Below are 24873 nucleotides of genomic sequence, written 5' to 3' on the forward strand. Positions count from 1 at the left end.
TGTGTGCACACACTCAGACCGTGACTTGCACGGGAAGTGCAGATTCTCTCCTTCCACCACGTGGGTTCCGGATGGAGCGCAGGTTGACCCGCTCCATGGACACGCCGATGACACCCCAAGTCTTCTCACTGACCCTCCTTCTCCCTCTTTGGGGAGGAACCTTATTTCACTGATTACATCTCTTTGCTATTTTATTATTTTATCATAATTTATTTCCTCCTATTCTTTGGGGGGTTTCTTTGCTATTTCTTTTTATTGAGTTGAAGCCTGGTTATTTTTATTTCATTCTCTGTGCTTGCTGGTTGCATCTAAGCTTGAGGCGCTGAGGTGGCCACAGGCGGAGTTTCTGGTTCTTCCCAGGAAACAGCTCAGCACTCTCTTGGCTCGGCCCATCGGTCTCGGCAGCCAATGGCAGAAGAGTCTCCACCTTTCCATCCAGTAGACTGAGCCCATATTGGGTCATGCTGAACACTGTGGGTTTTGTCTCCTCACACCTGCCGTGTGTGTGTGTGTGTGTGTGTGTGTGTGTGTGTGTGTGCACATATCACAGTGGATTTTGATGTATACATGGTTCTTTTGCTGCTGAGCTTTCTTTAATTGGGATACATAGTAAAAGGTTTCCTCATGGAATTTTCATACATGCCCTGTTTTGTTTGGTCCACCCTCCCCCATCTCCCTGCCCCTCTCTGCGTTTTATTGCTATAAATTTATAGTTTATGGTTTCCATCTTTACTACCTCTTTAACCCAAAACCATACAGATTGTTTTTGTGATGACTAAGTAAATGTATATTTTTTCTTTTGATTTTTTTCAGTCCAAAAGGTCGCTGGCATGGCTTTCATTGTTGTCCATTTCACATGAATACAAAAAAAAAAAAACCAACTATATATTTATTTGTGAGGTAGGAAGGAAGCGTCGACTTGGAAAGTCCCCCATCGGCCCATGGATTCAAAGCTCCTTTCTCAGCCGGTGGCATTATTGGAAGATAGTGGAGCCTTTAGGAGGTGGAGTCCACAAAGGAAGCTATGTCACTGAGATGTGTCCTCGGAGGGGCTGTCAGAGCCCTGGCCCCTTCCTTTGCTTTCCTGTTGCCTGTGCTTCTGCCGCGCTGTCTTGCCATGGCGCACTATGTTGCCATTGAGACAAATGAGCTAATTAAACCCTTCTTTTTTAAAAAATTGATTAGCTCAGGTTACTGGGATGGAAGGATGGGAGATGATGAATGGCTGGACAAATGATGAAAACCAGATAGAGTACCACCTGTTAACTGTTATTGAGAACTCCACATTCTTACTTTGAGTGTGTGTGGTTGATCTCTTGATCTCTGAATTAGATGTGCTCAAACCATCCGTAATGATTATGATCTGCTGACTTCCCCTCACATCTCAGCACTTCCAGCCCTAGAACTCCTCGGTGGCCATGACATGACATGCAGCTGGTCCCCTGCTCCTGTTCCTAGCCTCCACTGAAGACCCGGCTGAAGAACAGTTGCCTCTGTGGTAAGGGACATTGAGTGAACCCCACCCCTGCCTCTCTACAAAACAGCTTCCTCTGTCCCCAGCAGCATCATTGACAAGGCTCTGAGAAGGAGGCCTTAGGAGCAAGAATGGCAGGAGAGCCATCTCCCTACGGTCCCGTGTGCCTTTTAACTGGAGCTGGAAAACTGAAAACAAACCTACTTCCCAGACATTTGACTGCTGGTTTCTAACATAGACTAGGTTGCTGATGCCTTGAGTGAGGACTCAGCCCTCCAACTACGCAGCTGAAATAGTTTTTCCTGCAGCAAAGCAGGTCCCCAGCGCAAAGAGACGCCCACGAGCACACCACGTTGCAAGCACAGAATCCACGCTAACTGCAAGCGACTGCCCTTGTGTCCTGCTTCCACTGCTCCTAACCTGCACTTAGCACAGTTATGTGACGGGGACCCTTTCACAGCCCACTAGACTGAAATGCTTGGGGAGAAGATATATGTCAGATGGAGAATAAGGTGTGGGGACAGAGTTCCTGCTGGTGGGATGCATTCAGAGTTCCCTGGAGTTCAAGCTGAGGCAAATATACGAAAAGGTTGCTGGGTGAAACAGGGTTGGGAGAGGATGGGTGTGAACACGTGTGCAGAGACAAATCCAGCATCAGTCCCGGATGCAAAAAGCTGGCATGCTTATCAACTCACAAGTGAATACGAAGCTCTTGGTGGGCCCTGGCTCAGGGCTAGTTCAGTAGACTTCAGCAGTAATAAGGGTGGGATATGGCATGGTGGCACAGCGCTTGCCTGGCATACATAAGGTGCTGGGTTCAAGTCCCAGAACTACAAAAAAAAGGAGAAAAAAGAGAAAGGGGGAGAGAGAAGAGGGGAGAGATTATCCTGAGTCCTGGGTTTCGCACCCCAGATTAGGGACATGATTCACTTACCAGGAGAGCCAAAGAAAGGTGCTGGGCAACGTAGGATCGACAATAGTAAATATGAGGTGCGTGGTCCTCTCGGTCTTAAGAAAAAGATGTCTGGGTTCCATACCCCAATACTGCCAATGGCAAAAAAAATAATTAATTAATTAATTAATTTAATTAAAAAAGGAAAATCAGCAAATCTAATGTTAGCAAACCTGACTATTCCCCAGGTTGCTGTGGCCCCTGGTAGCTCCTCAGCCAGCACACACCCACGGGCCCTAAGCATAGTTTGAGTGAAAGTTCTCAGATTAAAAGCCATTGAGAGTGCCAGGCAGAATAGGGTGCCATCAGAGAAGATGGCAAGAATGGTCGAGTCACAGGATCATCAGATTCCTTGGCCATCTACTATTAAAAGAAATGCTGAAGCGTCCTAGTCTCGGGACCCCTAGTGGCCCCTGGAGGGTGGGTCAGCATGACACAGGACACCTGGTACCAGGGACCAAGTTTATCCCCCTGATAAACATTGGCCTTGCCTCAGGAGCTCCTGTATATCCCTGGAGGACACGGGTATTAAAGACCATGTCACCAGCCCCGTCCTCCACTCCAGACCTTTCACCTCTGCCCACGTGCCCCCCCATGCCCTGGATATGACCTTTCTAGGGTGGCTCACTGACTTCTGTGGATGGTCTGAGCAGGGTCTCTGACAAGCCCCTGCATTCCTCTGCACCCTCCAGACAGGTACAGCCCCCCAAACCTCCAGTTATGCCTTCACTGCTGCTTCTGGACATGCTTCAAGCACCCAGTGGGGCCCCAGATCATCCTCTGAGCCAGCCTCTGGGGCCACGGCTGGCCGCCGCAGAGTGGACATCAAGAGTTCCAGGGGTCTCCCATGCCTGGCTCTTGGCAGGTTGGGACCAAGGGCATTTCTCCCTCCAGGACCTCACAGCAGCTGACACCCCACCCCTGTGGGGACTTTGATAGCTGCAGCGGAGCTGGGAGTGGAGGTGGACACTGGAGACCCACACTCTGAGAATGACACTTTGTATGGCCGGACTGTGGGGGGGTCCTGCTGGGGGCAACCATAGCTCAGGTGCTGCAAATTCCCTGTCCTCACTCAGCTCTGGCAAATTCTCTTTAATAAACATCCCCTCGTTTACAATGTGGCCTCAGGACAATTTCAAGTGATTTTAAATGGCTTCATTAATTTACATACTTTTTTATGATTGGCATCTGTCACAGGTTTTTGGAGCACAAAGTTTTTCCACATCATTTTGGAAATGGACCCTCTGCTATTTTACAATATACACTTTTAATTTATATGTAACAGAAGAAATCCCAAGGTCTTTTAAAGACCTGTTTCCCATTGGGTTGAATAATAAAATTGCATAGGATCCCATTTCTCAAAAAAAATTAAATTTATTTCATCAACCAGTGCCTCCCGTGATAAGCAAGGATGTCATTAACATGTGGAGGGTGTCATTGGCTGTGTCCTTAGACTGGGCCTTGGTGTGTGGCCTGGAAGCCTGTTTCAGCACAGTTGAGCCTCCAGAAACAGGCTGCCTGAGCCAGTTATATCTCCCTCCCAGTTCCATACAGCTGCTCCTCGGACTGCCTGAGTCCTCATAACCACAACCACAGCCACAGGGCAGCCATAGTTACAGCCACAGCCACAGCACAGCACAGCACACCACAGCCATAGTCCCAGCCCAGTCACATAGCCCTACATTTCCTATTCCCCCCAGGACTGCCTCTCGCACCAACAGTGCCTGGCACAATTTGACAAAGCGAAGGCCTGTCTGCTCTTCCCCTGGAACTCTTTGTGCGTGTGCACACGCACACACACAGACACACACACACACACACACACACACACTTTACATAGACATATATGCATAAAGGACATCCAGACTGCTAAGCATCAGTCTGACCCCATCCACAACTCATAGGATCACTCACTGTGTCCTTGGCTGCCACTGGTCCCATCCCAGACCCCTATCATAACTTAAAGTCCCTTGTGTGCCACACTGTGTAGCCTGCCCACCTGCCTCAGCACTCACAGGCCTCCCCCAGGACTCTAGCCACTCCTTCCCCCATTTTACTGCTCCACAAGGCCACTGGCCTCTTTCCCCACCCCATCACCCTTTGGGGGACAGACACCTTATCCCACAGGAATGGGCTCTAAATCAGCTATGGTGCCCACACTTACCTCCAGGATCCCATGGAACAATCATAGGTCTGCAGCAAAGCCTTCAAGTACAGGCTAGGCCTGAGCTGCCCTGTCCAGGCCCTCACCACTGCCAACCCAACCGCACTCTGAGACCTGCCCCCAGGGAGCTGTGGCCCAGGGAACCGCTCCTTCAGGCGTCTCTGACAAAGACACTTATCTCCACTTTTTGATTGTTGTTGTTGTTTTGTTCTTTGAGGCAGGGTCTCACTGTTGGTTGGTCTGGAACTTGCTATGTAGCCCAGGCTGCCCTCAAATTCACAGAGATCTGAACATCTCTATGCTGGGACTAAAGGCATGTGCCACCAAGCCCCAGCACTTACTCTCTATCCCTTCTTGGAGACTCCCACAGGTGGGAACTATGACCACTCAGCTCCAAGAGAGAAAGCCTCACTGTTGCTAAGAGAAACAACGATGGGAGATTTGGTGATAGTGCCCAAAAGTCACAGAGAGGCCAGGGAAAGTAGCTCCGGGCTCACCCCTGTGTGAGAAGCTATCAGTAACCTGGGTCTCTGGAACCCAGGAAACAGCTGAAGATGTCTTCCCCAGGAGAGAGGCATGGGGTTTCTTCAGGACACTTCAACATATGCTGGGGGTGCTCAAACTGGGGGAGCAAGACAGACAGCATTGGAGATGTGGGCTCCCCATCCCTCCCAGAACATCATTTGATGTTCCACATCTAATAAATGAGTTATGTGCCCCCACGTGTATGGATGGATGGACTAGAGGGTCCATCACTGTGGACATCGAACCAGTCCAGGACCCATGGCATCTTATCTCAGAGCTGCTACTCAAGTGGCAGGAGGTGTGCCAGGAGCCACATGGCCGGTTCACATTCCCATGACAACCTTCCACACTGGCCTTCTTCAAAAACAAGGAATGACCCCAGATCTTGTGCATGGCATAGACTCAGCCAGTCATCCACACCTGCAATCCCATGGTATCCACCAGGACTTGGGTATAGTAGGGAAACTCTCTAGCCAGAGGACAGTGATGAGGTCAGCAGCCAATACTCAACGATCCAGGTCCTCCAGCTGGAAGACAGATGAAGCCAAAGACAGTACAGCACCACCTACTGACCATCATCTGGCTGGCCATATCTGGCCAGGGCCTCTCCTCCCCAAAACCCGCAGCAGGACCTCTTGCAAAACCAGAAAAGGGAAGAAAGGAGAGAGGGTGCTAAAGCAGACCCTCCAAGACCCTCTCCTGTGGCTGCCGTCCCCGGTGACTTTACTCGGAGCACCTGAGAGATGCTTTAACTACAGATCCCCTGAAATAAAACAAGAGACGCCAGATGTAAGGGGATTCTTTAATCACAGAGAACAGACATCAGAGACAGAACAGTCGAGCACAGACTCTGCTCAGACCATGCCTTACTCCCAGGCACCCCTCAGGAGGTCCAGGCCACCCCCCTCAGAAGGAGGTCCAGGCCTCACTGCGGGGCAGGTGTCTATCAAAGACTGATGAATCCCCAGCCACACAGGACAAAGAACTGGACGGATCAGACAGGCAGAGCTGTAGGTGACATGTGGCTCCCAGTGACTCCATCTCCCAGTCCCCAGGCTCTCCTTCATGTCCAACAGAGGAGATACTCAGTCTCCTAATCAGGAGGGTTCAGAGTTCCACATCTGCCAGATGACCTTGCCTTACCTCTCTGCCCAAGTGTAGCAGAGGTCAGGGTCAGGACTAGAAATGGGTCAGGACCTTGACTGGGGTCAAAGCTGAACAAGACTGCCAAGAAATGGCCAGAGACTAGGGAGCCCAGCCTGGGGAGTGGGGGCCCAGCAACAGATACTTCCATACGTGGTACACAAACGAGCTTTGTCATTTTCTTCCACTAGCCCACTGGCCCACTTGCACAGTCAGCCTGAGCTCCGTCAGGCTGCAGGCTAGACAGCAAGGGCCACATCAGCCTGGGCAGGAGGATTCTGCCATGGTCAGATCGAGTGTAGCCAAAACAGACCAAACAGAGGAAGCGTCTACCGGTTCTCAAAGCTCTGGGCCGCATTCTCGCCAGGCATGGCCTTGCACCGGACAGACCCTCACGGCAGCTGCTCCATGTGCTTGCTGCGCCACACCACCAGGCCAGCCATGGCCACGGTCAGCACGACCGGCACCGCGATCAGCGGGATGAGTATTTCGTCTGGAGGATCTTCCCAGTGGGTCCTGTCCACGGTGCAGTTGGAAAAGAACTGCCTGTGGATGTCGGTGATGAAGCTCTGGGCTAGCGGGTTGGGCCAGTAGCAGCCCACGATGTTGGTCTCCAGCTCCGTGCAATTAGTGAAGCTCTCGTAGTACCTACAGAGGCAGAAGGTTAAGACCACAGCTCTCTCAACACCCGTCACGCCTGCCCCGCCCCGGGGCCCAACAGACACGGGCAGGGAATGGTCTGGGCTCAGTCCCACTTGGCCACCTACTAAAACTATGACCTCTGAAGTCACTTCCAACTGGGACATCTGTACCTGTGAACTTTTCTCCAGATCATTTTCCTACATCTGATCCCTGAAGCTGTAAGCTCCCAGGGTCCAGAATGTTTGTTCAGCCCTCCCCAACACAATACAGGTCTCACTAAAAGACATGGAACCCAGGCCCACAGCCACAAGGACCTGTAAAGCCGTTGTCATCAGAGCATCCTGAAGGCCTGAGGAAAGAGTCTGTCTCGGGCGGGGGCCAGCTTCCTCCCAACCAAATCAATCTGCTCTCACAAGCCAAGTAGACCTATGAGGCCCAGTCTCCGCCTGTCCACTACTGCAAAGTTGCCCCTCCACCCTACCTGACAGGATGCAAGGGGACTGCTATATTATGAACAAATGTGTAAAAGTCTCCCAGAGACTCTCCTGAGATGGGCCTCGTCCATCCTACCAGACTTCCGTTGTTTCTTTAGGCTGCCCAAGGGCTACCAGGAACCAGAGTTCAGCCTAATGTATGGAAAAGGATTTCCAAGTAGCCCCTTAGTCCAAGATGCAGTGAGCAGCCTCAGGAGGTGGTGGCCTCCCTGCTATTGGGGTCTTTGAGGCCAAGGTCAGTTAAGAGGTTCTGGAGGAAGCTGAGTGGATGGATGTCTTCCCAAAGCCAGCAGCTCTACCCAGCCTGTTCAGATGAAAGACAGACACAGGAGAAAGAGGATCCTGGCCCAGTCTTCCAGGGCAGAGACCCACCTTCTCCTTCCTGTGTTGTTCCAGGAAGGAGTGGGGACTTGCCCTTTAACAGGAAGGAGCTACTTCCAACAAGCTGCTTCAAAAACGTCATTGCAGTCTGAATTGGCAGAAGCATCAGAATAAGGATGAAAAACGGGAGGAGCGGACTATCAATGTCCCAGGTCCTGTGTGTCTACTCCTCCCTGGGCAGGGGTCTGGAGCCTATTCATTCACAGATTCCTGACTTACAGCAGGCTGGTTCTCAAAGTCCAAACCACATACCTGTGGCCTCCAAGGTTCTTTACAAGGAAGAATCAGAATCAAAGAGGCCAGAATCATTATCCAGACTCAGAGGCCCCACTGGGCTTCACTCTTGATGCAGCCCTGGAGATGCTCAAGCTCTCAGAGCATCTGGGACAGGGAATCATAAATACCCCCAGGAAAACCTTTTGCCTCAGAAGGCCCCTTCATCTCTATGGGTGTTGAGAACCACATGCTATGGCCCTCGTGTTTCCAGACCTTTCCAAGGAACTGCCCTTACGGCTTTATGTGACTGAGCCAGGCAGACCCCAGAAGCCCCTACAGCCCAGGAATGTGTGTAGCAAAGCGAGCTGGGGACTGTGGGAGGGCTGTGGGTGGCTGTGCCTAGGACCTAGAGCGTAAGTAAGGGAGGAGCCAAAGGGCGGGGCTAGGCTGAGTGCAGTGTGCAAGGGCAGTCCCGTGACCAGCAGGGCACTCACACGACAAACTCGGACAGGTTGCACCACTTCCAGACATCCACCCTCTGCATCCTGTCAGCGAAGGTTCTCCCACAGCGGGGCAGCCTCTCCAGCATTCCCGTCTCATTGCAGCCGCACACCTGGGCACACGCATCTAGAGAGGACAGCAGAGAGGAGGAGGATGTCCAGGGAACTCTGATCAGCACAGTCTCTCCTGCTGATGAGCCACCATAGGCCAGTCTTTCCTCATCCCTGACCCTGTACCACAGCAGCGGCACAGGGAAGGAGCCATAGGGAAGCCCTAGGCTGGAGTCCTCAGGAGTGGGCAGAAGTCCTGGGCATACCCAAGAGCCTCCAACTTCAGCTCAGTGGCCCAGGGTGCCTGCAACAGTCTTGAGAAAGGCCCTGAGCTGGTATGGACCTCCCAGGCCTGAGATAACCTGCTCTGATTCTGGGACTCATGTTCCCAGCAATGGCACTCAAGCCTGACACTGCTTGTCACCCCAGGATTTCACCATGCCATCCCCTCTACCTCACACCCACATTCTATACGCATGCGCCTAACAGGAACCAGAAATGTCTTACTTCCCACCAAGCGTGCTGTCTTGTTCCCCAGAACTCACTCTATGCCGTGGCCATTCCAGGGGGCATAACTTCACTGCTTCTAAACCTCCTTCACATAACCCCTATTCTGTTCCCATCATATAACCAAGGGAAACAGCTCTATTCGGCTTGGTATGTGGGTGTACAGATCCCTGCCAACTGTATACTGGTGTGTACAACCTGCTGTGTCCTGAACAGAGTGGGGGGGGGAGCGTAATGTGGGAGGTTTACGGTCCTACTTTCGTGTAGAGTGTCTGTATGGTGTGTGTATGTGTGTGTCTGTGGGTCTGTGTGGTGTGTGTGTGTGTGTGTGTGTGTGTGTGTGTCTGTATGGTATGTGTATGTGTCTCTATGTATGTGTTTATGGTCTGTATGGTGTGTGTGTGTGTCTGGGTGTGTTTGGGTGTGTCTGGGTGTGTGTTGTGTCTGGGTGTGTGGGGGTGTGTGGGGGTGTGTGTGTGATGTCCTCAAAAGGCATCTACATCCTGGTGTTTGGTGTATGACCCAGCTCTGTGCCCTAGAAACTAGTGAAGACAGGAGGAGACAGGAGAGAAGCTCCTGCTTGGAATGGGGTAGACTTGGCTACACCAGTTATCAGCTCAGCCTCAGTTTCCCCGTCTCTAAACAAAGTAAATGTCCATGGCTCGTGGTGGCAAATGCTCACCCGTTTCCCTCAGTTAGCAATGAAGTAATAGCAATAGTGGAAGAACAGATACGTAGTATTCTGAGAGGTCAGCCAAGCCTGCCGGGGTCCCATGTTCTCATGCAGGTCTCACTGGGCTGAGATCTTCTAATTAAACCACCTGAAGGAAACAGTGGACCCAGACCTAAGCACTTTCTGTGCAATAGCTCACCAGATTTCAGAGCGGAAGCCACAGCCCTCTGGATCCTCACAGAGGGAGCCCCAAGAGGCCCTAGGTTCACAGACAAGAGCCCACCTTACCTATGGCAGGAAGTCTGGCAATCCAGCTCACCTTGAGGGTGGCCCTAAGACCACACACTATTCTTCTGGGGACAGATAAGTGACAAGAGTGAATGAGGTGAGAAGTTGCAGAGTGAGCAGGTGTGATGCCCCCAGGTGACCTTGACACTCACCTGGTAAAGGGGACACACGCCTACAGAAAGCAAAACTGCCTTCCTCCACACCCATAGGGAACATGAGAGAATGACACCGCCCGGAAGCCAGAGAACAGGACACAACAGGGCCTCCCAGCTGCCTGGGACCTGGATGCCCAGACTTGGAAGGCCTTTTTCATTCTATGCCTGTCTAAACCTATGAACCCAGGCTGATAACACTGGGTGTCATCCCCAGTGGGGCAGGGCAGACAGGACCCTGTTGGTGCATACAACCATCTCTCTTCCTGCGTCTGAGCATGCTAAAGCCCCCAGGGAACTGAGGTGCGGCAGGAAAGGGCTCACAGCCCTGGCTCTGCACTGGAGCCCCACCACATGTAAGAGGTGGTGGGACAGAGGGTGACCACATCCTCCCAGGGCAGCCCCTAATAGACAGGTGTCAATGTGCCATCTCTCCCCCAGCAGCAATCCATGACCTCCTGACCCTCCTTCACCCACACACTCACCTGTCCACCTGCCCACTGCAGACCTGGCTCATCTGAGAACACAGCCCATCACACCCAGGGTCTGGCCTGTGTCTGAGACCCTGTGCCCTCTTCTACACAGAACGCCACATACTTAGTGTCCCATAGACACCTGTAGCACAGGACCCTATGTGGATCCACTAAGTCTGCACATAAAGATGAGGGCCTGCTGTCACTGCAAAGCATTTCACCCGGAAGTTTAAAAAAATGCATGTGATTTCTTTTTATTTTGTGTGTATGGGTGTTTTGCCTGCATACGATGTCTCTGTGCCCACAAAGGCCAGGAAAAAATATCAGGACTTCTAGAACTGGAAGTACAGACTGTGAGCCACCACGGGGGTTGTGGGTGCGAAGAACCTCTGCAAAAGCAGCCGGTGATCGTCACTGCTGAGCCGTCTCTCCAGCCCCCTGACTCGTAGGTTTAGCAGAAGGACTGTGAGCACTTGTGTCCAGGGAAGAACTGCACTGGGTACTTAGAAGGGAAGCAAAAAGGAACTGGCTCCTATCTCCAGGGAACCTGCAGGGTGTTAGAAGGAAATGTGGGGATTCCTGCTCTGAAAGGGAAGAAACAGAGGTCAGGGCAAGTCTGACGACCAGGAAGTCTTAGCTCCAGGGTATGTGAGGGCTGTGCGGGAAGGCAGCCACCTTCAGAAGACTCACAGTCTGGACTATGGTGGCTGGAGAGGGGACAGCCAGAGCTGCTTCTAAACCACAGCAAGGCCTGGTGCAAAAGCTGAGGGCGTCCTAACAGGCTTGTCCAGGTTGATCCTAGTTATCCAGGTGGCAGACAGGGCTTAGGGCAAGAGGAAAATAAGCCCAAATGTTCAAACACTGTAGCATCAGTGGATACCGGCCATAGCCAGAAGACAGGAAGGTGACACCAGTCAGTGAAGGAAATGGTTATCTCTGGCCTTACAGAAGCTCCAGGGTGCCTCTGATATCCACCACACAGGTCCTAACCTAAAGCCATACAGCTTGGAGCAAGGAATTAGCAAGCCAACGGCTAGACGGAGTAGAACCCAGAGCCATGGGTTGGTTTTGCCCAGTCTAGAAACACTGCAGGCAGCTGAAGCCAGGATAAGGTGCGAGGGATGGTCTTCAGGAAATGGATGCTGCCTATGAAATGAGCCAGAAAGAGCTGCACACCCGGCAGGCTGGGAGTGACTGCAGCTGGGGGAGTGACTGCAGACAGGGCCGGGGGAGCCCTGGGTACACAATGACCTTGGGGATTTCTAGTCTAAACTCACATGAACTCGGGCAATCTAGGGAAACCCCAAATCACGACACTGCAGAAGGTGACCACAGACAGTCAGGCCTACCCGAGCAGGGGCAAAGTTAGGCCCTCTCTGGGAAGACATGCCGTGATGGCAGCCCTCATGAGACTTCACCCTCCGTTGTCCAGGGCTGGGTGGCTCACAGTCAGCTGCAGTACAAAGAGCCACCTAGGAGAACAGCACACACCAAAAAAGAGAACACGAGCAGGGGAGACAGCTCGGTGAGAAAAGCACATGTATGAAGACCTGAGTTGGGATCCCCCAGAACCCATGGAAAAAGCCAAGCAGGCGTAGCAGCCACCAAAACTCAAGAGGCAAGGACAGCAGATCCTCAGCTTGACTAGCTGGGACTGAAGAGCTCTGGCTTCAGTGACAGATACGGCTCAGTTAATGAAGTGGAGAATGACCAAGGAGGACATCTAACATCAGTGTTGGGTCTCCACATACACACACGCATGGGCATATGTACATGAGCACACACAGAGAAAGAAAGAGAGAAAGAGAAAGAGAGAGAGAGAGAGAGAGAGAGAGAGAGAGAGAGAGAATATTGTTTGGGAAAATCTTTACATCTTGGACTGCTGAGTCTGTGACGCTGAGGCCACACACTGCTCCCTCCTGTCCCAGCTCCAGTCATAGAGGCTGTATCCCAGGCAACCTCAAGGGGAAGGATCCTAGTCTGGGCTACAGTTCCCCCTGCCCACCTCTCTGGGGAGGAACACATACATCTCATTCCCTGAGCCGCATGCTGTAGGAACTCTGTCCATTTTAAGCAAAGAGTCCAGGAGGGGAGAAGTTCCTTCCCCACCTAGTTCCCCCACTCGCCTGCCCAAGAATGGCCAGCCAATTATACTGGTTCTCCATGGAGCTTGCAGGTAGAGAAGAGGCTCACTGGGAGAAGAAAGCCAAGGATGCCATGGCTGAAGTCCCCTTTGCTAATGCCTGCTCCTAGGCCAGAGATGCCTCCCTGGTAGAATCAGCCCACTACAGCACTATGACAGGAAAATAAACCGAGGTCCCACCTAGAGGGAGAGGCAGGACATTAGGACACAGAAATCTCCACAGCTCTGGCAATGGAGACAGATTGCAGTGTGGACCGTGCCAGAGTGTCAAAAACAATGGCGCTTTATCGGTGAGCCATTAAGAGGGGTTAAGCTGAAAAGCAAGTTGAAAAGCGAGCCAGCGGGATGGCTCCACGGGTAAAGGCATCTGCCACCGCCTGACAATTCCCAAGACCCACATGATAGAAGGGGAGAAATGGCCTCTGCAAGTTGTCCTCTGACCGCCACATGTGCTATGATACACAAATACTCATGTAAGACAGATGGGTAGGTAGGAAGGTAAGTAGGTAGGTAGATAGACAGACAGATAGATGGTAGACAGACAGACAGATGTAAAAACTTTATAAAGAAAAGCAACAGTAACATGGTAAACAGAGTGAAAATTTCACAGAGGACAAGGAAGCAACCAAGAGGAGCACGCTCATAATCCCACTCATCCCCCTGCAGGTCCAGCCACACCCACTCTAGAGTCAGCAGAGCAGGTGTGAGGAAGACGGGGCATGTTCCCTGGATCACTGGGGCTTTGCGAGCTCAGGGGACCCAGACACTGCTTCAGATTGACCTGTGAGCCATTAAACTCGAGGCAGAATCCTAAAAAGTCTAGCTTAAAACAAAATGTCATTCCTTCCCAGTGGCCAGCCTGGGACACTGGACAAGACCTTGTCTCTGAATGAGTGAATAAATTAATGACTAAATGATCAGCAAGCTGGGAGGAAGAAAGGAGAACTCAAATTACTAAATCAAAAATGAAAGAGAGGCACGTGATGCCACACTCCTGTAAACCCAGAACTTGAGAGACAGCGGCAGACAGAGCTCTGTGAGTTGTGAGCCAGCCTGGTCTACACAGCGAGCTGCGGACCACTCGGGGCTGGTGAGACCCCGTCTCGAAATAAAAGGAAGAGAGAGGGAGCATTGCTGCATCAGCATCCACCTTCCAAAGCAAAAGCGACTATAAGCAAAGACTACGAGCATCCATGTGATGAGAGACAAATGAGAACCCTCCAGTAAGGCAGAGACAAGGGTTAAACTGCGTCCTCGGTGGAAGGCGTGACTATGTTGAAGTCCTGGCTCGAAGCCCCTCCCTTATTTGGAAAATAGGATCTTTGCAGAAGTATTCTACTGATAATGAGTCCATTCGGGAGGGCTCTAGTCCATATGAGTAATGCTCTCTCAGCAAAGCAACCCTAGGGTGCAGAAACAAACACAGAGGGAGGACGATGTGAAATCATGCTGAGAGAGGTGGCTTGCAGGAAGGCAAAGGGCAGAGTAATGCCATCACGATGCAAGGAACGCTGGGGCCACCAGGAGCCAGACAGAGGCAATGGAAGAGAACGTCCCCACTGAGGATACAGAACTAAGAGAAACTTCCATTTTCTCAGGTCACTTGGGTTTGATTCTTAGTGACAGTTGTAGGACACTACTGAAGGTATAAACTACTGAAACTCACTCAAGAAGAAATGGGAACTCTGGAGAGAACCCCAGTGGGTAATGGAACCGACTGAGTAACTAAAGCCTCTGGAAAACTAAGCCCAGGCCCAGAAGGCTGAACTGGCAAAGTCTACCAAGTGTTCAGAGAACTAACAGAAATCATCCACAGACTCTTCAGATAACAGAAGAATAGAACATCCTGACTTCTCCACGTCCTTACTCATTCTGTGAGGGCAGTTTTACCTTGGAAGAAAGCTAGACCTCTTAGGAATACAGATACAGAAATCTTGGATAAACACTAGCCATGCAACGTCAGCAACACACACAAATGAATGCCCACCACAGCTAAGGGGAGTTGTTCTAGAAATGCAAAGATGGTTCAACACACAGAAACCAGTGTAGTGTGCCACATTGGCAGAAGGAAGGATGAGGGGACCCACATGACTCAAAAAAAAGCATTTGAAAAAATAAAATGTCTTTTTGCAATTTAAAAACCAAAAAAAAAACTGAAAAAGAAAACACCCTTAATACATAATACATTGAAGGCAATACAGGAAAATCTCAGTTTTAACACCACGCTCCATGGTAAAAGGCTAAAACATTTTCTCCTGAGACCAGGGAAAGACAAGGATGGCTGTTTTAGCACTTCTATTGAACACAGGGCTGGAAGTACATTCCAGAACAGTGGGCAGGAAAGAAATAAACTATCCAGACTGGAAAGGAAGCCAGAAAAGCATTTGTACTCACAAGTGCCATGGTCTTCTACACAGAAAGCTCCAAAGGAGCCATGCCAGAATGGAAAGTGTGCAAAGAAACAGGGACAAACCAACACACAACAGATTGCACCAGAGGGACGTGTCAGCAGTAAAGAGACTGGATGTTCCTGCAGAAGATCCGGGTTTGTTCCCAGCACCCACATGGTGGCTCCCAACCATCTATAACTCCAGTTCTAGAAGATCCAACACCCTCTTCTGGCCTATCTGAGTATTATACCTGTACATGGTACACACATACACATATAGGCAAAACACTCATACACATAAAAATAACACTAGATCTTTTAAAGACATTAATAAAAATCCAAAAATAACAGAAATAATTTTTATAATAATACAGTCAAAAGAAATTAAATTCTTGGCACTCAATTTGCCAGTGAAGGCCAAATCCTATACTCTGAAAACGGTAAAACATAGGGTCTATATAAATGCAAAGATAACCCATGCTCATCAACTAGAGTATTTAGTATTATTAAGATGCTAATACTAAGCTAGAGAGATGGTTCAGCTGGTAGAGGCTAGGCTCACAACCAAACATCAGGATGTCAAGGACTACCGTGGCTACTACAGTTTTCAACTTGACAAGATCTGGACCCATCCATGAGAGAAGCCTCTGGGCACACTTGGGATGGATTTTCTTGACTGTGTTAACAGAAATGAGAATACCCACCTTATGTGCGGGTGGTACCTTCTGGTGGGGGACCAGAGAGAAGGAAATCCTAGGGAAGGCATAACTGCTTTTTGCCACTTCCCTTTGCCTCTCACTGGCTAAGCTAACTGCTCTATTGCCGCTGTCGCTGCTGCCAACACCCTTCACCGCCCTCAGAATTCAGGTTCATCTGCCTTCCAACATGAACTGAAAACCAGTGGCTCTCCAGGAATCATCCAGTGCCAGACAGGGAGTGCCGGGGTGTCTAACCTCATAGCCTGAGCAGCAGCCAGCTTCTCAGCATCTCCAGGATCAACTTATCCTATAATAAGGCAATCTAATAAATCTCCCCTTTAATATATATTCATCCAATCAATTTAATATATATTCACAGTTTTTTCCTCTTGAGACCCTGACTAATTCAGTTACCTAAAATGCTCTATATTACTATAACGAGCACACAAGTCCCTTGCAGTAACTGACAAGCTGACCTTCAGGTGCAACAAAGTGACAGTTGGGTATGGAGTGGACACAGCTCTAATTTCAGTACTTGGAAGGCAGATGCAGGAAGAGTGGGACTCAAGGTCATCTCCAGCTGCATAGAGAGTTCAAGGCCAGCCAGAACCAGCCTAGGAAGATAGATCAGTAAAATGTTTACAGAGCCCACGTGAAGAGCCATCCATATCCTCAGATTCTCAGCGCAAACTAAAAAAAAAAAAAAAAAAAAAAAGCTGGTGGCTGGAGAAATGACTCAACAGCTCAACAGTTAGCAACACATGCTGCTCTTGCAGAGGACCTGAATTCAGTTCTCAGCACCTGCAGCAGGCAACTTGCAACTGCCTGCAACTCCAGATCCTGCCACTGCAATGCCCTCTTCTGCGCATACATGTACAGACACACACATACAAGATAAATCTTTACAAAATAAAAACCCATTAACCTCTGGCTTCCATATGTATCTGTGCACGTACACACACAAAAAAAAATGAAAAAGAGGAGAAAAAAGAAAGAAATATAGGACAGGAGAGATGGCTCAGCTGGTACAGTATCTGGCATGCAAATCTGAGGACCTGAGATTGGATTTTCAGTACCTACATAAAAGACTGGCAGGGGGCTGGAGAGATGGCTTAGAGGTTAAGAGCATTGCCTGCTCTACCAAAGGTCCTAAGTTCAATTCCCAGCAACCACATGGTGGCTCACAACCATCTGTAATAAGGTCTGGTGCCCTCTTCTGGCCTACAGACATACACACAAACAAAATACTGTATACATAATAAATAAATAATTTAAAAAAAAAAAAAAAAAAAAAATAAAAGACTGGCATGGGAAGCCAGGTGTAGTGGCAACATGCCTTTGGTCCCAGCACTTGGGAGACAAACATCTTTGAACAGACATCTCTGGTCTACACAGTGAGTTCCAGGACAGCCACAGTTAGAGTCTACCTTAAAAAAAAATTTTTTTTAATTAAAAAAAAAAAGCCAAACCTTGGCATGGTCATGTGCACCCGTAACTCTAGCACTACAGCTTGGAAATTTCCAGACGTGGCTGGCCAACCCAGTCCAGCAAATGGTTATCTCTGCTTTCAGTGAGAGATCCTGCCTCATAAAGACAATGAAGAGGGCTGGAGAGATGACTTAGCACTGGCTGTTCTTCCAGAATACCTGAGCTTGATTCCCAGAGCCCACATAGTAGCTCCCAACCCTCTGTAATTCCAGGACCAGACTTCTATTGGATACAGTATACTTTGCAACAAAATGCATCTCCAGAGATAAAGAAGACCTTTAACGACTCTCCTGGTTAGGTGTTGCTGTTTGTCTTGTTTTATTTTTGTCAACTTGACACAAGAAAAGTCATCGGAGAAGAGCAAACTATGGCTCCATATCATTGGTGCACAGCAAGTCTGTGGGGCATTTTCTTGACTGATTACTGACATGGGAGGGCTCAGCCCACTGTGGGAGATATCACCACTGTGCAGGAGGTGGCCTGGATTATGTAAGAAAGCAAACTAAACAAGAGAGTAGGCCAGTAAGCAGCAACCCTCCTCTGCCTCAGTTCCTGCCTCTGGGTCCTGACTTCCTTCATGATGGATTGTGATGGACTATGATTGAGAGGAGGAAGCAGACAAACCCTTCCCTCCCCGAGAGCTTTTTTTGGTCATAGTGTTTTATCACAACAATAGAAACCTAGCTAAGACAAAAATAAAGGTCTCAGTTCAACAAGAGACTCCAACAATCAGAGGCATTCTCGGCTTACTAACATAGACACACCAAAACGGGAAGGGACAAGGCAAAAATAACAAATCCACAATTATGGTTGAAAGAATCTGATGCTTTTTCTCTTAATAATTTTATAACAATTTTATTTTATTCTTATTTATGTGTGTGTGTCGATATGAGCATATGCCACATGTGTCTAGGTACCCTCAGTGGCCAAAAGCAAGTCTCAGACCCTCTGAGGCCAGAACTCCAGGGGTTGGGAGCTGGCCTGATGTGAGTGCTGGAAATGGAATCTGGGTCCTCTGGAGGAGCAGGAAGCGCCTGTTACCTTTTAACTGCTGAGCCATCTCTCTGGTCCCAGAAATAGATTGAGGAGGAGCAGTCAGGAAGATTTGGGGAAATTCTGATACTTTCATGGGTGTCTGCTTACAGAATCTCTTTTAAGACTTGATATCACTTGGGCCCAGCTTCCAGTTCGTCTCTATTCCCACGAACTCTAGCTGCTCCTAACCCTAAGTCTCCCCTCCAGGGCCCTGAGGCTGCAGAGCGTCCCCCGTCACATCTGTCTGCTTTGTGTGTTTGAGGGTACTGGTGCCAATTTCCACGTCAGAGTTTTGGGCCCTGGGGTGTTTTGAAGGAAATAATTATTACAAAATGTCGAGTTTGCTTATCTGTTGCTGGGATAAACCCTGTCCAAAACCAACTTAGAGGAGGAGATGGTTTATGTTAGCTCACAGGTTCATCATAGAGGACCACGTAGGCAGGAAGGGACCTGGGGGCAGGTTTTCCATGAGGGAAAGCTACCTGCAGCTAGCTTCCCCTGGCTTGCTAAACTACCTTGTTAGTACAACCCAGGCCCACCTGACTAAAGGGGGCACCGCTCACTGTGGGCAAAGCCGTCCTACATCAATTGACAATCAGGAAATGCCCCACAGATGTGCCCACGGGCCAACCTGATGGAAGCAGTCCCTCAGTTGAGTGACAACCACGATCAGCCATCACATAAAGAAAAGCTTTTGAGGGGCTGGAGAGATGGCTCAGCAGTTAAGCACCATTGGCCGCTTTTCTAGAGGACCCAGGTTCAATTCCCAGCACCCACGTGGCTGCTCACAACTGTCTATAACTCCAGTCCCAGGGGATCTGACACTTCCACACCAAACCACATAGAATAAAATGAAATATTTTTTTTAAAAAAAGAAGAAAAAACCTGAAGGACCCTGTCATGACAGAATAAAAATCCTCTTGCTTTTGCATCAAAAAAAAAAAAAGAAGAAGAAAACCTTTTGAAGACAAAGCAAAGATATTCCTGCCTGATCTAAGTGGGAGCCACCATAATGAGCCCCTCATAAAAACAGAGGCTAGGGGCTCTAAGCCCAACCCTTCTAGATAATTCTATCCCTCAGGGTAAACACATGTTACAGAACAGAGAAGCTGACTGAGCACACTAAACCCACCCAGGCCAGAACCCAGGTCTACTGCATAGGTGAGGTGAGGACCCAGGAGTCCAGTTTGCTACAATCCCGTGTCTACTCCAGCGTACACACCGGGCTGAAGATGAACCACAGGCATGTTGTTCATCAAGCATGTGCGCTCAGGTGGGCAGGCCCATTGCCCAGAGGCCTCTCGTGAGCTCATTCTCCTCCAACACGCTTGGATCAGACTTTCACCTCTGACAAGCCCAGAAGATGCCCCATCTGTAGGTCTGAGGACCATGCTCTAGGAGCAAGGCATAAGCAACGGGCAGCAACATCCCTGCCCATTCACCTAGGCCTTAATAAACTTGATCACCGGGCCTCAGTGTCTCTGAGCCAGGCACCTGTTCCCCACTTCAACCCCCAACTCTTCACCTTCCTCAGTCTGTTGATCTCAAGGAAACATATTCCTCTCGTCCCCTCCAGTTACATGATGGGGAGACCCAGGGCCCGGAAGTAAAGCTCCTCACCCAGGAACAAACACAGAGTGAGCATCTGATCTGGGGACATCTAAGTCTCCATCTGTCCCCTGCTCAGCTGCATGTGCCAAGCCCAACAGTGGAAAGCTATGAAAGCAGCCCTGGTCCAGGTCAGGATAGGCCCTTAGGGACCGTATGCAAGCAGATGACGGTGAAGACACACTATGCTCCTTTCTCCCTCAGGACTCCTTGTTCCATAAGCATCCTGTGTCCCATAGACAGGCTCCCAAGCCTGGGCTCTGAACGGTCACTGGATGCTTACCACATCCAGCTCTTCATTCCTTCATTCCTGGACCTGGCTTTCTCAGTCCCTGACGGTATCCTCCCAGTACATTAACACAGGTACTGACCTCCACCAACATCTAAATAGATGTCAGTCAGGCGAGTCCCACTAGCCACATGCTCTGGTAACTCACATGTCCCTCTTGGTCTTCCTAGACCTGGACATCAAACAGCCCCCTCAGCCTGCCCTAATAACCAGCTGTCAGACCACCAAAGCCAGCTGCCTCCCCCTCCCCAACTTCCTGTTTTTCTCTTCTGCCTCTTAGTCCTCTTCCCTGTCCCGGTTCCTTTCCTTCTCTTCACCTGGAAGTCAGAAAGAATAGGAATCCTAGGAGGTAGCTGAAAAGTGGTCTATTTCCCTCCCCTCCATCACACACATGCACACACACACACGCACACACACATGTGCACACACACCAGGTCTGGTCAGAACAGGCTTGTTCAGCCCTTCCTCTGGGCTTTACCACCCTCAGTCAAGCAGACCCAGCTCCCTAAAAAGAAGGGATGGGGTGTGTCTCACAGCACATTTCTCTCCCTGCTCCCTTGAATCTCTGTGTGCCCCAGTTTTCCACGTGTTCCAGCACTGTGATGTGTCCCAGAAGTTTAACATACCCCAGAACTTCCATGTGCCCCAGAAATGCCACACAGCCAGAACCCGTGTGTCCTAGATCTCTCTGGGCCCCAGAATCTCTATGTCCCATAACAATCACATGCTCTAGAATCTCCACACACCCCAAAATCTCCATGTGCCCCAGATCTCTGAAAACTCCAGGATCTCCAAATACCCCCAAGAACTAGAGTGAACTCTAGAATCTTTGCCTGTACCCAAATCCTACCCGACAACTCACCCAAAGACACTGATGGGGGGAATGCCCCAAAAGTGGGTCGCTGCCACTTAAACTGTAAAGTTCTCAGGAACTGAATCAAAGCAGAAACCCATTCTGGGTGGTTCCGTTCGGAACACTTGGGCCTGTGCATCTTTTGTCTCGGTGACTTCCAGATGCTGAGAGATGATAAACAGCCAAACAGATGCATTTCCTAGAGAAAGGCCTTTTGTTGTCAGTCATCTGGAAAGGAAACCAGGCCCTCTCATCCTCCATGGAATGAGCATGGCCAGACTGTGGCCCAAAGGCCATCTGGGGGGAGGCTGCGATTTCTGGGCAGCTCTGTCCCCTGTGTCTCTTCCTTTTCTCTAACGGGAGTGGACCAAATGCCCTCCAAGGCCGCTCCAGTACTAGAACTTCCATGGCTGTGGAACCACCTCCTTCAAGACCTTACGTCCCCAGCACTGCTTGTCACCCGCAGTGTGACAGGTGACACACCGGCATGACACTATTACTATATCTCGTGATGAAAACTGTGGTACCAAGGACTGGAGGCATGGTTCGTGGTTAGGACACTGGCTGCTCTTCCAGAATACCAGGGTTCAATTCCCAGCATGCACACAGCAGCTCACAACCGTCTGTGATTCCAGTTCCTAACACTTTCACACCAATGCACACAAAATAAATTTTTTAAAAAGATCCAATAAAGGCATAGTTTTTAAATTGTGGCACCATGTTCGCAGTCATGGACACGCACAGGGCACGCATAGATCCCGGGGTGCTCTCTGTCACGGTGCTGTGAGGGCACGTGTACCAGACACAGGCTCTGCTTTACATGAGCAGTTTGGTTCCACAGCATAGAGTGACTGACCTGAGCTGAACTGAGCAAATCAACCAACAGAGCGATACTCCACAGCTGCGCTCGGGCTGCAGCTAGGGAAACTGAGGCCAAGAGCCAGTAAGTGGACACCTGCTGGATGCCTCGTCCCAGAACCCTGATTAAAGGTTTCCTGTGAAGGACTAGAATTTCAAGGAAGCCCCACACGCTCTCCTGATGCTGCTCTCTGTGGTGACCAGGCCCCGACTCTGTGCAGCCTAACGACAGTTCCAGACATCACGGTCTCAGCAGAGCACAGTGATCCTAGTGATCCTAGGAGCCAGGGAGCTCAGCTCCTCCATTCCAGAAAGTAGACAGCGCTCAGACCCCACCTTGGCCAGACTGCACGTGACAGTACACATTTCACCTCTGACTCTTGGTCTGGCCAGACTCACACCAGCCAGGTCTGTGAGAAGCTGAAACTGACATGCCTGGGCCCTGGGTGAGGAGGATTGGCCCTTGGGGACAGTGACCCCGGGAGACCAGGACTACTAATGAGGATTTCATGTGGCTTCTGTATGTTTCCCAGTTCCACAATGGAAGTAGTCGGGAGAGACATGGTTTCTTTCTAAATAAACTCGGGACCTTCTTTCCTCTAGACACCAAAACGCCCACCAGAGCAGCCTCGCCTTGGAGGCTTGCTGAAATCCCAAGACAGCACACTGACTTCTGAAAGAGGCCACAGTCCCAGTCCTTCAATGTAAAACTCTACCACAACCTAGGCCCCCACTCTAGAGCATGCAAAACAGCTCCACTCTGGACACAGAGACCTCGTCAAGTCTCCCCCACCTTTGTCCCAACTCCCAGGCCACACCCCAAGTCATCAGTGCTGAAGAAGACACGGCAGACAGGTCCACCTTCATCTAACAGCCAAGGAGGCTGAGCCGGAAGGGAATGGAAAATATCCTAAAGGAGCCAGGGGCCGCGGCCCTGGAGGACAGACCACACACACCCTCCTGCCAACAGTTTTCCTCCCAGCTCTGGCCAGGCACTGGACTTGTCCAGCAGCTCCAGCACGGGCAAACTCTCCCACCAAAGCCCTTACAGAGGCACACACAAACCCACACAGGCGCAATCATGCACACTCAGGGGCACAGACACATGCATACACGCATGCACGCAAGCAAACACACATATGTGTGCATGTACCTTCTTTTGGTTTATTTGGTTTTGGTTTTTCAAGACAGAGTTTCCCTGTGTGGCAGTGGCCAGACCAGGCTGGCCTCGAACTCACAGAGATCCGCCTGCCTCTGTCTCCCTAGTCTGGGATTAAAGGTGTGCACCACCACCACCTGGCAAAATATATTTAGCCTTGTGTAACATCTTCAGTAAAATACTTCTTTTTTTCTTTTTTAGTATTTCTTTTTAACAATATTTTTATTCTTTAAATTTTTATCTATGTATACAATGTATTTTGATCATATTCACCCTACTTCCTCCAGCAAGCTCCCCCCAGACCCCCTCAACATGTCTCCCTACCAACTTTATGCCCTTCCCACCCCTTTCAAAACAAGCTTAATATTTATCTCATTTCTATTTTGTGAGAGCAATGTTTCTCCCTGAGTCCTGTTTTCTCCCTGGAAAAGGATTCGGAATTCTAGCCATCCGCACCTGTGTGCCATGTGCACCGGGCAGAATGGGAGGCTCACTACCTCACCAGAGACCCTTGCTAGTCACCAGGCCATCACAGCCCTGCAGAGGACCTTGTGCATTGCAGCCCAAAGCCTTTTCCCTCAGCTCCCCTAACGGTGGAGGAGTCATGAAGACCCTCAGCAAAACCTGCCGGCAGCGCTGGAGTCAGTGTACGCCCTTTCCAAACTCTGGTAAAAAAGGAAGGAGTAACCTAGGCTCGACGCGGCAAGATGAGAGTCCTCGAGCGTCCCAAGGCCCCGAGGGGACGGAGCGCTCCCAAACAAAATGCCTCCTTACCACAAAGCAGCAGTAACAGGGGGAGAAGGTACAGCTGCCGCACGGGGCTCTCCATGGCCAAGTAGGATGCTCCCGGCTTGCAGCAACGCTCAGAGGTAGGAGACTTGGGGCAGGGCCTGGGTGGGGTGGGGTGGGCGGGGCCTGAGTGGGGTGGGGTGGGCGGGGGCTCAGAGAGCCCCATTCTAGGCCACGCCTCCACTCCGCCCCTGACTCCATCGGAATCCAGAAGTAACCTAGAATCCTGAGTCTTCCTCTAGAGGGACAGGTGGTGGGGACAGATGTGTGGGCTGCGCGTGGGGTCTGGACTGAAACGGAGGAAGAAAGAGTGGAGTCGCGCTGGAAGACCGAGTCCTGGGTGACGGGACTAGGAAAGGGGTTCTGGCCGGAAGACTACAGTTTCGGCTGGGAATGAACGGGGTTCAGACCTTAGAGTCTAACTGGGGAGCAAGCTGGGGAAATGATGGGATACCGGTCAGGTTGATGGCGGAGGCGGGTGGGGCAGGGCAGGCAGAAGATAGACAAGAGGCTGAATTTGGAGAAACCTGGGGTTCAGCCTTGCAGGACACCCGTGTTTCCTGTGGGACCCCTGTAAGAGAAGCACATAAATTTAAGCAGACACAAGTTTGAGAGCACTGTCTCCGAGGGACAAGGAAGGGCATGAAGTGCGTTGCTGAGTAGATGGGAGACTGCGCTGCCAGGCTGGGGGCGGTGCACACGTGCAAACACAGATGGCTAAGCCAGATGCAAACTGAAGGCAGGTCGGTGACCCCGGCCCTCAAGGACCTGACTCCTGGAAAGAAGAGGGCTTTAATTCCTCCCACCACGGGTCACTTAACCAAAACAGAACACACCTGTCCCTCTCGGCCCCAGAACAGCTTTCTGATTGCCAGTGCAGGGACACAGACAAGAGAGCCCTTTGCCCTCCAAAGCGCTTACTGTTGCCT

At 50.4% G+C, this 24873-nt stretch overlaps 1 protein-coding gene and 1 long non-coding RNA gene across 2 annotated transcripts in view; both read right to left on the reverse strand.

Moving 5' to 3' along the window:
* LOC121459917 overlaps nt 1-2514 on the reverse strand; it is a 93348-nt gene extending 90834 nt beyond the window's left edge. The window contains exons 1-2 of the long non-coding RNA XR_005975995.1: nt 2409-2514; nt 2170-2304 (exon numbers count right to left, since the gene is read on the reverse strand). This is a non-coding gene — a long non-coding RNA (uncharacterized LOC121459917). The remainder of the gene's footprint in view (nt 1-2169; nt 2305-2408) is intronic.
* Nucleotides 2515-5904: 3390 nt separating this feature from the next.
* On the reverse strand, nt 5905-24025 carry Ramp3 (receptor activity modifying protein 3). The gene is made up of 3 exons (XM_041669553.1): nt 23930-24025; nt 8486-8618; nt 5905-6906 (listed from the first exon to the last, which is right to left on the reverse strand). Exons 1-3 carry the CDS (start codon nt 23982-23984, stop codon nt 6651-6653), a joined length of 444 nt encoding a protein of 147 aa, XP_041525487.1. The 5' UTR covers nt 23985-24025; the 3' UTR covers nt 5905-6650.
* Between the last annotated feature and the right edge of the window lie 848 nt (nt 24026-24873).

The sequence above is a fragment of the Microtus oregoni genome, unplaced genomic scaffold (genome assembly GCF_018167655.1).
Source record: "Microtus oregoni isolate MIOR12 unplaced genomic scaffold, Mior012 000019F_ref0000042, whole genome shotgun sequence".
In the NCBI taxonomy this organism is placed as follows: Eukaryota; Metazoa; Chordata; class Mammalia; order Rodentia; family Cricetidae; genus Microtus; species Microtus oregoni.

Excerpts from the sequence above, each read along its gene's own strand:
- Ramp3 (XM_041669553.1), bottom strand. The coding sequence starts at position 23,984 with ATGGAGAGCCCCGTGCGGCAGCTGTACCTTCTCCCCCTGTTACTGCTG. Across the intron at positions 8,619-23,929 it reads CCTGTTACTGCTGCTTTGTG|ATGCGTGTGCCCAGGTGTGC; the intron begins GTAAGGAGGCAT and ends TGTCCTCTCTAG. Across the intron at positions 6,907-8,485 it reads AACCTGTCCGAGTTTGTCGT|GTACTACGAGAGCTTCACTA; the intron begins GTGAGTGCCCTG and ends CTGCCTCTGTAG.